Source organism: Schistocerca nitens, chromosome 8 (assembly GCF_023898315.1).
Source record: "Schistocerca nitens isolate TAMUIC-IGC-003100 chromosome 8, iqSchNite1.1, whole genome shotgun sequence".
Taxonomy (NCBI): domain Eukaryota; kingdom Metazoa; phylum Arthropoda; class Insecta; order Orthoptera; family Acrididae; genus Schistocerca; species Schistocerca nitens.
The window spans coordinates 575,918,441-575,934,554 of NC_064621.1; the positions used below are offsets into that span (position 1 = coordinate 575,918,441).

General features: G+C 40.6%; 1 protein-coding gene across 1 annotated transcript in view; it reads right to left on the reverse strand.

Moving 5' to 3' along the window:
- LOC126199225 (odorant receptor 67c-like) overlaps nt 1-16,114 on the reverse strand; it is a 163,736-nt gene that overhangs the window by 58,164 nt on the left and 89,458 nt on the right. The window contains exons 6-7 of the mRNA XM_049936016.1: nt 4,045-4,144; nt 3,741-3,851 (exon numbers count right to left, since the gene is read on the reverse strand). Coding sequence (XP_049791973.1) covers nt 3,741-3,851; nt 4,045-4,144 — 211 coding nt within the window. The remainder of the gene's footprint in view (nt 1-3,740; nt 3,852-4,044; nt 4,145-16,114) is intronic.

The window sequence follows — 16,114 nt, forward strand, 5'->3', positions numbered from 1 at the left end:
GTTTTTACGTTTTAATATTTTAAATGATTCGATTATTGTGAGAGAGGCCATATGGACAGTCACTTTAGCAGACATAAGTTGGCAAATATCCAGAGACGATTAGTATCTCAGAGCTTGGGGTACCGCATTCCCCAGTTGGTGAAGCGTTACATTAGACACATTTTTCTCACTATTGACTCACGATGATAGGTTACCGGTTACGTGACTGGCTCGTAGTCTTCTTGAGTAACAGAAGCCAGTGCGACACATTACATATATCCCTTCAAATGTTTGTTGCTTTCTTGGTTAACTGGAAGAATAGATATAATATGTTGTTCTTCGACTTCATATGCGCCTCAGGGGTAATTGGGAAGGAAACTTTTAGATTTAGAATCCGCTGTGTTGTCCTCGACGGTAAGTGTTCATCAGAGACAAGAGTGAGTACACTAGTGCCATGGTCTGACAGACAGAGGGAGAGATGGAAAGTATCGTCGTTGAGAGCCTGGAAGAGAATACGGACTGACTTATAGGAATTTCTATTTGGTGTGATGAACGGCAGCTCGCTTTACATGTACAGAAATTAAAGTTTGTGAATGCGAGTAGGGAAAACAATCCGCTAATGACTGAATACTGTATCTGTGATATGCTGCGTGACACGGCTACGTCGATTAAATATCCAGACGTAACGTTGCGAAGGAGTATGAAAAGGGACGACTACGCAAGGCCGGTAGGAGGAAAGGCGAATGGGCGGCTTGGTTTGTTGGGCGAAGTTTAGGAAAGCATAGCTCATCTATAAAGTAGACACAACACCATGTAAGTATAAAGGAGTACATCGAAGCAATTCAGAGGCGTGTTGTTAGATTTGTTAGCAGTAGCTTCCATGAAAGGACGAGTATTACGAAGATGCTTCGTGAGCTCAGATCGGAATCTCTGGAGAGAACACGACGTTCTTTATGTGAAATACTACTGATAAACCACATTTTCAACTGAATGCAGAACTATTCTACTGGCCCCAACGTTCGTTTCGGTATGGACCGTGAAGACAAGAGAACTTAGGACAAGAGGAAGCGGGTCTCGTACAGAGGAACACAGTCGTTATTTCTCCTTTCATTCGTGGGTGGAAGAGGAAAGGGGTAAAAGGTAGGAGTGACCATACGATGACTTGCGGATAATGGGTGTAGGTGTGGATGTAGTCTGACGTATCAGTAGTGACTGGATGGCTGGTGCATTTTTAGAGAGCATTTACCAAAATCACTTCCCAGAATTACTCCGCCAAATTTCTATTTTGTTCGTGAATGGTAACGTGTCTTACATTAGGACCGAGAGAGATGGCATAGTGGTAAGACAATGGAGTTGCGTAGAGAAGGACAGTGATTCATTCCCCCCTCTGCCGTATGGCGTTATGTTTTCCTAGCTTTCCATCAATCGCTTAATCACGGGTCACATTGTTTGAAATGGACACAGCTGACTTCGTTCTGCTGTCTACCTTTCGTTGAACTTATGCTTCTTCTCTAATGACCATGTCATCGTCGTGATGTTGTTTATTAATCTTCCTTCCTAATTAATCCCAGTAGGAAGGTTTTTCGAGACCGCGTACTGGACAGTTTTACAATTTCGCATTACTGGCCAGGATGGCGGGTCAAAGGGCACAGTAACATTCCAAGTTTTATTCCTCTCTGAAATGTCTAACGCTCAATATTTACAGCGTTTTCCTTGTCAGCAGAGTATTCATTCTTTTTGGAGCAACCTTAATGTCCCTTTATTGTGCCAATATTAGTTGTACAACAAAATGAAAAATCTCAGTTTCTTGGGTACTACATTTAGTAAAGTATCTCTGCTCCTCTGACGGGTTTTGTGTCACATGAGAAACGGACTGGCATAGAGCTAGGCCTCTATGAGATTGGAACTGGATTTAAAAAAAATTATTGTCGAAGATTCATTATGTAATCTTTTTTTCCTTTTTTCCATTTTCTCCGATTTTGCTCCCTGCGACACATGTCAAAGAACGGGTCGGTAGCAAAATTTGGCGAATTTGGCCTCTTTCGTATTATGCAAGTATTAAGTGTGACAGGCGGCTGCCTCTGCTTCGGGTCAAGAGGTAACGGCAGCTTTCATTCACAGAATTACAAACGACCAGAAAGTATGCAGAATACACGTCACAGCAGTCAATGAAACAATTCTACCTTTACGAACCATATTTGTATTTCTTTGCCCTCTTACTCAGAATGTCACAAATAAAATTCATTTATCAAGCTGTAATACCCGGAAACCGGCAGAAAAACCTATATACACTCCTGGAAATGGAAAAAAGAACACATTGACACCGGTGTGTCAGACCCACCATACTTGCTCCGGACACTGCGAGAGGGCTGTACAAGCAATAATCACACACACGGCACAGCGGACACACCAGGAACCGCGGTGTTGGCCGTCGAATGGCGCTAGCTGCGCAGCATTTGTGCACCGCCGCCGTCAGTGTCAGCCAGTTTGCCGTGGCATACGGAGCTCCATCGCAGTCTTTAACACTGGTAGCATGCCGCGACAGCGTGGACGTGAACCGTATGTGCAGTTGACGGACTTTGAGCGAGGGCGTATAGTGGGCATGCGGGAGGCCGGGTGGACTTACCGCCGAATTGCTCAACACGTGGGGCGTGAGGTCTCCACAGTACATCGATGTTGTCGCCAGTGGTCGGCGGAAGGTGCACGTGCCCGTCGACCTGGGATCGGACCGCAGCGACGCACGGATGCACGCCAAGAGCGTAGGATCCTACGCAGTGCCGTAGGGGACCGCACCGCCACTTCCCAGCAAATTAGGGACACTGTTGCTCCTGGGGTATCGGCGAGGACCATTCGCAACCGTCTCCATGAAGCTGGGCTACGGTCCCGCACACCGTTAGGCCGTCTTCCGCTCACGCCCCAACATCGTGCAGCCCGGCTCCAGTGGTGTCGCGACAGGCGTGAATGGAAGGACGAATGGAGACGTGTCGTCTTCAGCGATGAGAGTCGCTTATGCCTTGGTGTCAATGATGGTCGTATGCGTGTTTGGCGCCGTGCAGGTGAGCGCCACAATCAGGACTGCATACGACCGAGGCACACAGGGCCAACACCCGGCATCTTGGCGTGGGGAGTGATCTCCTACACTGGCCGTACACCACTGGTGATCGTCGAGGGGACACTGAATAGTGCACGGTACATCCAAACCCTCATCGAACCCATCGTTCTACCATTCCTAGACCGGCAAGGGAACTTGCTGTTCCAACAGGACAATGCACGTCCGCATGTATCCCGTGCCACCCAACGTGCTCTAGAAGGTGTAAGTCAACTACCCTGGCCAGCAAGATCTCCGGATCTGTCCCCCATTGAGCATATTTGGGCCTGGATGAAGCGTCGTCTCACGCGGTCTGCTCGTCCAACACGAACGCTGGTCCAACTGAGGCGCCAGGTGGAAATGGCATGGCAAGCCGTTCCACAGGACTACATCCAGCATCTCTACGATCGTCTCCATGGGAGAATAGCAGCCTGCATTGCTGCGAAAGGTGGATATACACTGTACTAGTGCCGACATTGTGCATGCTCTGTTGCCTGTGTCTATGTGCCTGTGGTTCTGTCAGTGTGATCATGTGATGTATCTGACCCCAGGAATGTGTCAATAAAGTTTCCCCTTCCTGGGACAATGAATTCACGGTGTTCTTATTTCAATTTCCAGGAGTGTATTACGTTTCATATAATGTGCCGCATCAGCTTAGTGGGCGAATACTTACGGCTTCCATCAGCTTGTCTCCACAGCGACAGAGCAGAAACAGCTGGAATATGGCCAGTACGAGGTACGTCATTAAGTTTGTGCCTTTTAAAGGGCTCGCCAGGTCTGCTGACTGGAATTAGAAAGCAAATGGAAAACAGTAACATGATAGAATTTGTCTGTGTACATTGAAAAACAAGAATAAATATTGTTATTTAAGATTTAGGCGTATTTAACGAGTATGAAGCACAAACAACTCCATTCAAAGATTACTTCACTAACTTTTAGAAATATCGCAGGAAATACTAATTAGAATCAGTACTTACTGCTGTGGCCTCGAAAGCAGAAAAGCTCAGTATGATGAGTTGTAGAACGAAGTTTACGAGCATAGACGTCCAGTGTAGGTCCTCTATGTCACCTACGATCCTGCAATATGAGCGGTCTCATACACGATTTGGTTACAACAAAAAAATTAATAAGTAGAATAGACGAAATTATTGACAACGCTGATACGGTGATAAATGTTACATCGAACAGTCATCATAGTGCAGTAAGTATCGCATAGAATATTTGAGACACTAAGCTAAATCATGAAGACAATATCATATATAAGGAAAACTTACTAGATGACTGCAGCAGACTAAATTAGATGTAAACCACCCATCGTTCCTGGCCTCCACTACACTTATATACTATCCCTAGAAATTGAAATAACTCGTAATAAGTCTCATGTTTCATTTCTTTCCTCATGGTTTGCTCTCAGTGGGATTTCATTCATTTATGAGTTTTCAAATGTCTTTAGATATTGATAAATCATGAGGATCCATCTCTGTGTAAGTTCAAAAAATTCAATAGCTTTTTCATTCTTGAAACAACTTAGAAATATTATTGTCAGAAGAAAAACGAAGAACATGCATGGTCTATAATTTCGTGATGAATCTCCAATACAGAGTGAAAACTGTATATTCTGATGCATCAAACGTTTTCTCGATGCAGATATAACCTTAATACTAATAAGAACAAAGAGTAAAATGTATTTACTAGCATCCTTTCATTATGTAAATTCCTTCAAGAGAAATTGCCGGTGAAGACATAAACTCTTTAATAAAATGTTAGAGAATCAATTTCAGTTATTTAAAATGAGCACCAAATTTGCTATAATCTTAAAATTGATTAATCACAAGACATACAATGATGGCTACTAACAATGCAGTCATTAATAAACATACATGGGATATAACCACAAAACATGATCGGTAATGACGCATATATCAAGTACACTGTTAGGCGTACGCGACTATACATGACTCTGAATATAAACTCACGATAAGAGTTTAACCCCAAGTGAACACCGGTGGCCTACTGCAGGTTTAGAATAAGTCTGCGATATAAAGGGAGGTTTATTTGATCGTGATATAAGAAGGTTTAAAAATAAAGCGAAAGAGCCTGCTGTGTGGAAAATTTGTAGAGCTCGGCCTGTCTGAACACCACTCAGCCACAGGGTTAGAGAAGGTGAATCTAAAAGATGACACTCTAGTGCTTACTCACGAAGAATATGTGAAAAAGAGTTGTTTCGCATATAAAGACGGAAAACAAGTTGAATAACACGGAAAGAAATATATTCTGTTAGAGACCAACCCGCAGAAGAGTGTGCTTGTGAATTAATACAGTAAAATAGATCACTCTCACTACAAAAGTGGCCCATCGTCAGCTGTCATATTTTTATATGGTTTTGGGTTAGGTATAAGACAGTAATCAAGCACATGTTTACATGTACAGATGTCATGGACAGAAGAATCCTCAAGGCGAAAAGGATGTTGAAAATCGCAATAAAATACAATTGGTATTTATAATCTTTGTTAAAAGCAAGAATTGCATAGTTTCACTACAACTTTCAAATATTATTTTCACCAGAAATTTCCTGTGTCGATGACATTCGTGCAATAGGTGATCAATAGTGGTCTTCCATTTAAACCGTTGGCAAATTAAAGAATAAATTAAACAGCAGCCTACAGTATTAGGAGATCGTTTCTAAAATTGATCAAACCCATAGAAAACAAAGAAGGAGAAATATTTACATTCTATTTCACTAGTAACTGTATATACATCTTCACTGAGAAATTTTGAAATGTTTATAAGATAACTGGATTTGTTGCTATGCTGTATGTTAGACAACCACAAGCTGCTAATAGTGTTTGGTGATTTCTGAAGGGATTCCACCAGGAAAATGATTTGAAAAACTTATCTCGATTTTGTAATTGGGTCTCTGTAAATAATGCTGCAGCACAGGTGGGTAAAGACAGTAGAACTCTTATTGGTAATGTATTCTTTAATGAACATCAAGGCAAGGAAGTAACTATATGGCCAGTAACAAATGTTCTGTAAGATATAATGCATAGTAATTTAGCATAAATAAGATAATATCTAACAGTTTTCCTCTAGGTGAAAATAAAAATTTGTAATAAATGTTTTAAGAACGTTCTACAAGAGGTGATCTGGGAAGAGAGTTATAGTGAACTAAATGATAAATTTACCCTGTTTCATGATGAACTCATAACATTATTTGAAAATAGCTTTACACATCAACTAATCAGCAAGGACATTAAATACCTATGAAAAATTATGGATTACCAAGAAGATTAATACATAGTGAGATGAGGAGGGACATGAACCTGCCTCAAGAACGAATGCAGATCCTGCAATAGTTGCATACCACAGAGACTACTCCAATCTGAAAAATTATTCAAAATCAAGGAACTTGCACATTATGTTAGAAACCAATAACTCCCATAGCAAATTTAAGTCTACATAAATGTCTTGAAACAAGAAACAGAGCAACAGACACATAACACGATAACTCCAAGGATTAAAAATGATCACATATGGTAGACACATTTAGTAATCATTTCTTAAATGCAATGTAAAATTTAATGACAGGCACTTCACGAGAAAAATCAAAACAAAGTGTTGAAAAAGCAACTCACATAAAATTCAATCATAATATTGTATCACCCATTTCTCCTTCTAGATGTAAGAAAAATATATATTCTCCCAAAACAAAATGTTCGTTTGACAGTTTTTCCAACAGAGCGCTATGGTTTTCTTCACATATAGTAAATACTGTCTCGTCCGAAATAGCTAATGCATAACTAATGGAGGATTGAAATATTTAATAGTAAGAGGTACCAGTTTCTCAAATGAAATAATTTTCCAAAAGTTTTTAGAAACTGATATATTCTAGATTAGGTATCTATATGAACCACAAAATAACAGTTTGGATTTCATAAGATTTGCTCAAATAAGAATTTCATTTGCACATACACTCACCAAACTGTACAAGCATTAAAAAACGAGTTAACTGGCATATTATATCACCTATCTAAGACATTTGACTTCGTTACTCACAGTATCACCACTGATAAACTCAGGTCTGATGGAACCAATGGTATAGTCTACCAATAAATAATGTCATAGATAAACAAAAGAATGCAAAAATTTGTAATTAGTAATTCAAATAATGGGAGTATGAGAGATTTATTTATTTGAGCAGAAATCATGTATAGGGAACCGCAATGAACAATATAATCTCCACTATTATTTTCATACATGTAAGTGACCTTCCATCTCATATACAACAAGGAGAAACAGTTCCTTGTGCAGATGACACCAGTGTTGCGATCAGTCCAACAGGAAACAGAAGAAATGGAAAATAGTGATCTTAAAGAAATTACTGAGTGATTCTCCCCAAGTGATCTCACTATTAATTTCAAAAAGTCACTAGTTCAGTGCAGTACATCTTGAGGTACTACAACAATAATAAATGTACAATAACTAAGGCAGAAACCAAAAAAATATCAAAGCCTACACATTCTTGAGAATTTAAAGATGAGGAACACATTTATGAACGTCAACGAGCTACAAATCTTAAGGAGAGACAAATCAGAAAATTAACATATTTTGTCAGTTTTCCTTCAGTAGCATTCATTGGAATAATGTTTTACAGCAACTTACCTTCCCCCCAAGAACCATTGACCTGGCCGTTGGTGGGGAGGCTTGCGTGCCTCAGCGATACAGATAGCCGTACTGTAGGTGCAACCACAATGGAGGGGTATCTGTTGAGAGGCCAGACAAACGTGTGGTTCCTGATGAGGGGAAGCAGCCTTTTCAGTAGTTGCAGGTGCTACAGTCTGGATGATTGACAGATATGGCCTTGTAACACTAGCCAAAACAGCCTTGCTGTGCTGGTACTGCGATTGGCTGAAAGCAAGGGGAAACTACGGCCGTAATTTTTCCCGAGGGCTTGCAGCTTTACTGTATGATTAAATGATGATGGCGTCCTCTTGGGTAAAATATTCCGAAGGTAAAATAGTCCCCCATTCGGATCTCCGGGCGGGGACTACTCAAGAGGACGTCGTTATCAGGAGAAAGAAAACTGGCGTTCTACGGATCGGAGAGTGGAATGTCAGATCCCTTAATCGGGCAGGTAGGTTAGAAAATTAAAAAATGGAAATGGATAGGTTAAAGTTAGATGTAGTGGGAATTAGTGAAGTTCGCTGGCAGGATGAACAAGACTTTTGGTCAGGTGAATACAGGGTTATAAATACAAAATCAAATAGGGGTAATGCAGGAGTAGGTTTAATAATGAATAAAAAAATAGGAGTGCGGGTTAGCTACTACAAACAGCATAGTGAACGCATTATTGTGGCCAAGATAGACACGAAGCCCACGCCTACTACAGTAGTACAATTTAAATACCAACTAGCTCTGCAGATGACAAAGAATTTGAAGAAATGTGTGATGAAATAAAAGAAATTATTCAGATAGTGAAGGGAGACGAAAATTTAATGGTCTTGGATGACTGGAATTCGGTAGTAGGAAAAGGGAAATAAGGAAACGTAGTAGGTGAATCTGGATTGGGGCTAAGAAATGAAAGAGGAAGCCGCCTGATAGAATTTTGCACAGAGCACAACTTAATCATAGCTAACACTTGGTTCAAGAATCATAAAAGATGGTTGTACACATGGAAGAAGCCTGGAGATACTTACAGGTTTCAGATAGATTACATAATGGTAAGACAGAGATTTAGGAACCAGGTTTTAAATTGTAAGACATTTCCAGGGGCAGATGTGGACTCTGATCACAATCTATTGGTTATGAACTGTAGATTAAAACTGAAGAAACTGCAAAAAGGTGGGAATTTAAGGAGATGGGACCTGGATAAATTGAAAGAGCCAGAGTGTATACAGAGTTTCAGGGAGAGCGTAAGGGAACAATTGACAGGAATGGGGGAAAGAAATACAGTAGAAGAATAATGGGTAGCGTTGAGAGATGAAGTAGTGAAGGCAGCAGTGGAGCTAGTAGGTAAAAAGACGAGGGCTAGTAGAAATCCTTGGGTAACAGAAGATATACTGAATTTAATTGATGAAAGGAGTAACTATAAAAATGCAGTAAATGAAGCAGGCAAAAAGGAATACAAACCTCTCAAAAACGAGATCGACAAGAAGTGCAAAATGGCTAAGCAGAGATGGCTAGAGAACAAATGTAAGGATGTAGAGGGTTATCTCACTAGGGGTAACATAGATACTGCCTACAGGAAAATTAAAGAGACCTTTGGAGAAAAGAGAACCACTTGTATGAATATCAAGAGCTCAGATGGAAACCCAGTTCCAAGCAAAGAAGGGAAAGCTGAAAGTTGGAGGGAGCATATAGAGGGCCTATACAAGGGCAAAGCACTTGGCGACGATATTAATGAAATGGAAGAGGATGTAGATGAAAATGAAATGGGAGATACGATACTGCGTGAAGAGTTTGACAGAGCACTGAAAGACCTGAATCGAAACAAGGCCCCGGGAGTAGACAACATTCCATTACAACTACTGACAGCGTTGGGAGAGCCAGTCCTGACAAAACTACCATCTGGTGAGCAAGATGTATGAGACAGGCAAAATACCCTCAGACTTCAAGAAGAACATAATAATTCCGATCCCAAAGAAAGCAGGTGTTGACAAATGTGAAAATTACCGAACAAACAGTTTAATAAGTCACGGATGCAAAATACTAACGCATATTCTCTACAGACGAATGGAAAAACTGGTAGAAGCTGACCTCGGGGAAGATCAGTTTGGATTCCGTACAAATATTGGAACACGTGAACCAATACTGAACCTACGACTTATCTTAGAAAATTGATTAAGGAAAGGCAAACCTACGTTTCTAGCATTTGTAGACTTAGAGAAAGCTTTTGTCAATGGTGACTGGAGTACTCTCTTTCAAATTATGAAGGTGGCAGGGGTACAATAAAGGGAGCGAAAGGCTATTTACAATTTGTACAGAAATCAGATGGCAGTTATAAGAGTCGAGGCGCACGAAAGGGAAGCAGTGGTTGGGAAGGGAGTGAGACAGGGTTGTAGCCTATCCCCGATGTTATTCAATCTGTATATTGAGCAAGCAGTGAAGGAAACAAAAGAAAAATTCGGAATAGGTATTAAAATCCATGGAGAAGAAATAAAAACTTTGAGGTTCGCCGATGACATTGTAATTCTGTCAGGGACAGCAAAGGACTTGGAAGAGCAGTTGAACGGAATGGACAGTGTCATGAAAGGAGGGTATAAGATCAACATTAACAAAAGCAAAACAAGGATAATGGAATGTAGTCGAATTAAGTCGGGTGATGCTGAGGGAATTAGATTACGAAATGAGACACTTAAAGTAGTAAAGGAGTTTTTCTATATGGATAGCAAAATAACTGATGATGGTCGAAGTAGAGAGGATATCAATTGTAGACTCGCAATGTCAAGGAAAGCGTTTCTGAAGAAGAGAAATTTGTTAACACCGAGTATTGATTTAAGTGTCAGGAAGTCGTTTCTGAAAATATTTGTATGGAGTGTAGCCATGTATGGAAGTGAAACATGAACAATAAAATGTTTGGACAAGAAGAGAATAGAAGCTTTCGAAATGTGGTGCTACACAAGAATGTTGAAGATTAGATGGGTAGATCACATAACTAATGAGAGGTACTGAATAGAATTGGGGAGAAGAGGAGTTTGTGGCACAACTTAACTAGAAGAAGGGATAGGTCGGTAGGACATGTTCTGAGGCATCAAGGGATCACCAATTTAGTATTGGAGAGTAGCGTGGAGGGTAAAAATCGTGGAGGGAGACCAAGAGATGAATACGCTAAACAGATTCAGAATGATGTAGGTTGCATTAGGTACTGGGAGATGAAGAAGCATGCACAGGATAGAGTAGCATGGATAGCTGCATCAAACCAGTCTCAGGACTGAAGACCACAACACAACAACACCTTTAAGAAAGAAAGCTTTTTGTGCTCAAAGGCCTGATGGCATAATAATATACTCACCCGTGATTGTCCTTTAGACTACTTTTATAGAAGTTAGGATACATTGACTAATGGTTCAAAGTGTACAGGACGTCCCAAGAATCTTGGTCTCTATTCAAGGTTATTACACGAACGACCAATCGAAGCAAAAATGCCTAGTAAACATGGGGTCTAAAAAGCATATCTTGAGAACTATGAACATTATATCTTCGATAGTGCGAAACAATTTTCTTCTACTGCAAGGTTTCTGCGTTCCATATTTTGGGAGGAGGTAGTAGGGCCAAAACAAGAAAAAATAATCTTGCAAAAGTGGGCCCTTAAGTGTATACCTTAAGAGCCATGAGCACTTTTATTATCTTCTCCATTGTGAAATACATTATTCCTAGTAAACGTGTGCTCATAGCTCACAAGGTATGCAAGGAGCTTGTTGTAGAAGGGACAGTTACGCAGTATCAGGGATGAAGAACTGTTCAAAGTTCTTAAGGTATGCATTTTAAAGCTCATGTTTACAAGACGATTTTGCTTCACATGTCTGTTCCTGTCATACCCTCGCGGACACTGTAATTATAAACCCCCAACCATGGAACTTTGTTCCAAAGGACACACTCCAGTTCAAAAGGAACAGATACAATACCTGAAGGAAAATTTACGTTGATTGTTTCCCATTATGGTAGTCGTTCCTACGAAGTCTGCAAATTGCTGCCATTAAAGTTTTCGATCACTCACACGGTCATATAAAATGTCAGACATATAGTTAAATTCGAGAACGACTCACCTTCAGAGGGCGTCATGTTTACAAGTAGAGATGAAATTAGCATACTTCGTCAAAATATAAGAGGTATTAGAGATAAAGTTAGTGAACTGCTCATAGATGTTGACTCTCAAATTATTGAAATATCGGAGCACCACTTAAATAATTTGTCAGTTCAGAGGCTTCCTTAACCAGAATACAGATTAGCTGGTAGTTTTTCATAGAGTTCTTTGGAAGGAGGCGGAGTGGAAATGTAAGTGAAAACAATATTCCATTTGAGTCCGTACATATATCGTGGTACTACACTGAACAGATATTTTGATGTTGTGCAGGGGCAGTTGAATTAAGTGAAATTAAACTTCTAATATTTTTTGTTTATAGGTCCCCTAACTCTGACTTTACAGCATTTCTGCTGAAGCTAGAGAGATTCTTAATTCACTTTGTAGGAAGTACCTGAAATTAGTTCTATGTAGTGACGTCAATATAAATATTGTATGTGATGGTGCAAGAAAAAGGATGTTGGTAGATCTCCTAAATTCATATGATCTGATGCAGAATATGTTTTTTACAACTAAGGTGGAGGGGAACACTAGCATAGCCATAGGCCACATTGTTATTGCTCGAACAGTACACGGGTGTACTGCCGATCCATATTGCCCAACGTGCAAAATATTTCGGAGATCAGACATGTTGCCATCGTCAAGTGCGCTGCCGAACTGAGCTGCTGAGGGCGGGCGGTCGTCTTAAATCCCCTCGCCTCGCGAGGCGTTCTCTCCGCGGTCTGCACCCGCTCTTCAGCGGTTGGTGAGACGCTGGCGTCGGCGTCTGTGGTGGCGTCGATGTAATTGCCTTGTCCGCCCTACTCGCCATTTCGTTTCGTTTAATGAGCGTCTTTTTAATTAGACTCACTGTTGGTTCCCATGCCCTGCCGAGGTTATAGCTGCAATCTCCTTTGATGTGTCCGTCCGTCCCTGGTATGAAATTCGATGGCCTCTCTAACGACGCTGACCCAGTTTTTAGATGTTATTCCAGGACCCTGGTATGTTGATAGTCCATTTCCTGAATATCGGACAAACAGTGGTCTGCGACCGCCGACTTGTTGGGGTACCCAAGTCGAGTGTGCCTCTGATGTTCTTGGCATCGATCATCGATGGTGCGCACTGTCTGTCCAGTATAAGTCTTCCCACGATGACTCGGAATCTGGCACATGCCGGCCTTCCGCAAACCGAGATCGTCTTTGACACTTTCCAATAATGCTCGCGTTTTATTTGGTGGGCAAAAGACAGTTACTACTCGGTGTTTCCTCAATATTCGTCCAATTTTCCCCGATAGTGCGCCAGCATACGGTATATAGGCAGTGGCTATCTCTTTCTCCGAGACTTCTTCCGTCTCCACACACTGTATTGTAGAGGTGGGGGGACAGCGCATCTGATCTGCCATTCCGAGTACCCGTTTTTCCGGAATACAGTTTTGAGGTGTTCCAGCTCTTGGGGCAGACTTTCTATGTCAGAGATGGTGCGCGCCCTGTGCACCAGTGTTCTTAGCACCCCATTCCTCTGCAGAGGTCGGTGGCAGCTGTTTTATTTTATTTTAAATTTTATTTTAAATCTTATTTTATTGTATTTATTATTTATTTATTTATTTTATTATATTATTTTTAAAAAAAGGTGAATCAATGAGTGTGAGAATGTGTTAACTGTAATATGTATGAGTGTGTGCAATGTATATATCGTGTGAATGTGTGAGCGAATGAGAAAAAAATTTAAAAAATAAAATAAAATAAAAAAGTCATCATCATCATCATCATCATCATTTAAGACTGATTGTGCCTTTCAGCGTTCAGTCTGGAGCATAGCCCTCCTTATAAAATTCCTCCATGATCCCCTATTCAGTGCTAACATTGGTGCCTCTTCTGATGTTAAACCTATTACTTCAAAATCATTCTTAACCGAATCCAGGTACCTTCTCCTTGGTCTGCCCCGACTCCTCCTACCCTCTACTGCTGAACCCATGAGTCTCTTGGGTAACCTTGCTTCTCCCATGCGTGTAACATGACCCCACCATCTAAGCCTATTCGCCCTGACTGCTACATCTATAGAGTTCATTCCCAGTTTTTCTTTGATTTCCTCATTGTGGACACACTCCTACCATTGTTCCCATCTACTAGTACCTGCAATCATCCTAGCTACTTTCATATCCGTAACCTCAACCTTATTGATAAGGTAACCTGAATCCACCCAGCTTTCGCTCCCATACAACAAAGTTGGTCGAAAGATTGAACGGTGCACAGATAACTTAGTCTTGGTACTGACTTCCTTCTTGCAGAAGAGAGTAGATCGTAGCTGAGCGCTCACTGCATTAGCCTTGCTACACCTCGCTTCCAGTTCTTTCACTATGTTGCCATCCTGTGAGAATATGCATCCTAAGTACTTGAAACCGTCCACCTGTTCTAACTTTGTTCCTCCTATTTGGCACTCAATCCGTTTATATTTCTTTCCCACTGACATTACTTTCGTTTTGGAGATGCTAATCTTCATACCATAGTCCTTACATTTATGATCTAGCTCTGAAATATTACTCTGCAAACTTTCAATCGAGTCTGCCATCACAACTAAGTCATCTGCATATGCAAGACTGCTTATTTTGTGTTCACATATCTTAATCTCACCCAGCCAGTCTATTGTTTTCAACATATGATCCATAAATAATATGAACAACAGTGGAGACAGGTTGCAGCCTTGTCTTACCCCTGAAACTACTCTGAACCATGAACTCAGTTTACCGTCAACTCTAACTGCTGCCTGACTATCCATGTAAAGATCTTTAATTGCTTGCAAAAGTTTGCCTCCTATTCCATAATCTCGTAGAACAGACAATAACTTCCTCCTAGGAACCCGGTCATATGCCTTTTCTAGATCTATAAAGCATAGATTCAATTCCCTGTTCCACTCATAACACTTCTCTATTATTTGTCTTAAGCTGAAGATCTGGTCCTGACAACCTCTAAGATGCCTAAACCCACACTGATTTTCATCCAATTGCTCCTCAACCAATACTCGCACTTTCCTTTCAACAATACCTGAGAAGATTTTACCCACAACGCTGATTAAAGAGATACCTCTGTAGTTGTTACAATCTTTTCTGTTTCCATGTTTAAAGATTGGTGTGATTACTGCTTTTGTCCAGTCTGATGGAACCTGTCCCGACTCCCAGGCCATTTCAATTATCCTGTGTAGCCATTTAAGACCTGACATTCCACTGTATTTGATGAATTCCGACTTAATTTCATCCACCCCAGCTGCTTTATTGCACCGCAATCTATAAAAAATAGAAAGAAAAAAAAGAAAAATAAAAAAAATTATCATCCAGTCAATGTCTTTTAAATCATTTAAAAGCAGAAAAAGCAAGACAACCAAAAAGCTGTTGTTTTAATGTCAATTTTTATTATTGAAGGCGTAGCCGCATGGCTTGAACTTCTATTTTCAGACTGGGCAATCCTTGATGCCCCAATATCATTTGCAGCGGCTCAGGAGCTCAGTTCGTCAGAGCACCTGACGATGGCGACATGTCTGATCGCCGAAATATTTTGCCCGTTAGACACTATGGACCGGCAGTACACCCGTAGACTTTTCGAGCAAGAAATACGCCGGGAGAAACTGAACAATCACATCATATTTTTATTCATTCTTCATTACTAGATGGGCATTCTGTTAGTAAAAGAGAGAATGGTCTTTCAGACCATGATGCACAAATTTTAACACTAAAAGGCTTTTGTACTCAAGCAAATGTCACATATAATTACAAACTGTGTAGGGTAGTGAATCCAAAGGCAATAGAGAGTTTTTTAAAACTCGTCAAGGAACAAGAGTGACAGGATGTTTATAGTGCCGATAACGTAAATGACAAATGTAATGCTTTCCTTAACACATTTCTCATACTGTTTGAGAGTTGCTTTCCATTATAAATTTCTAAAAGGTGTACTAGCAGTAAAAGGCAGCCTCGGTGGCTCATTAGTGGGGTAAGGATATCATGTAGAAGAAATCGGTGAATATATAAAAATGTTAGAAGTCATAACGAAGCTGCAGTTGCCCATTACAAACAGTATTGTAAGGTGCTTAAAATGCCGTTAGGAAGGCAACGAGTATGTGGTGCGCAAATAGAATAGCTCATTTACAGGATAAAGTTAAAACCATATGGTCAGTAGTGAAGGAAGTGTCTGGTCAGCAGCACAAGGTCGACGATATAAAGTCAGCTTGTAGCAAAAATATTTCTGTTACTGACAATTCAAAAATATGTACTGTATTTA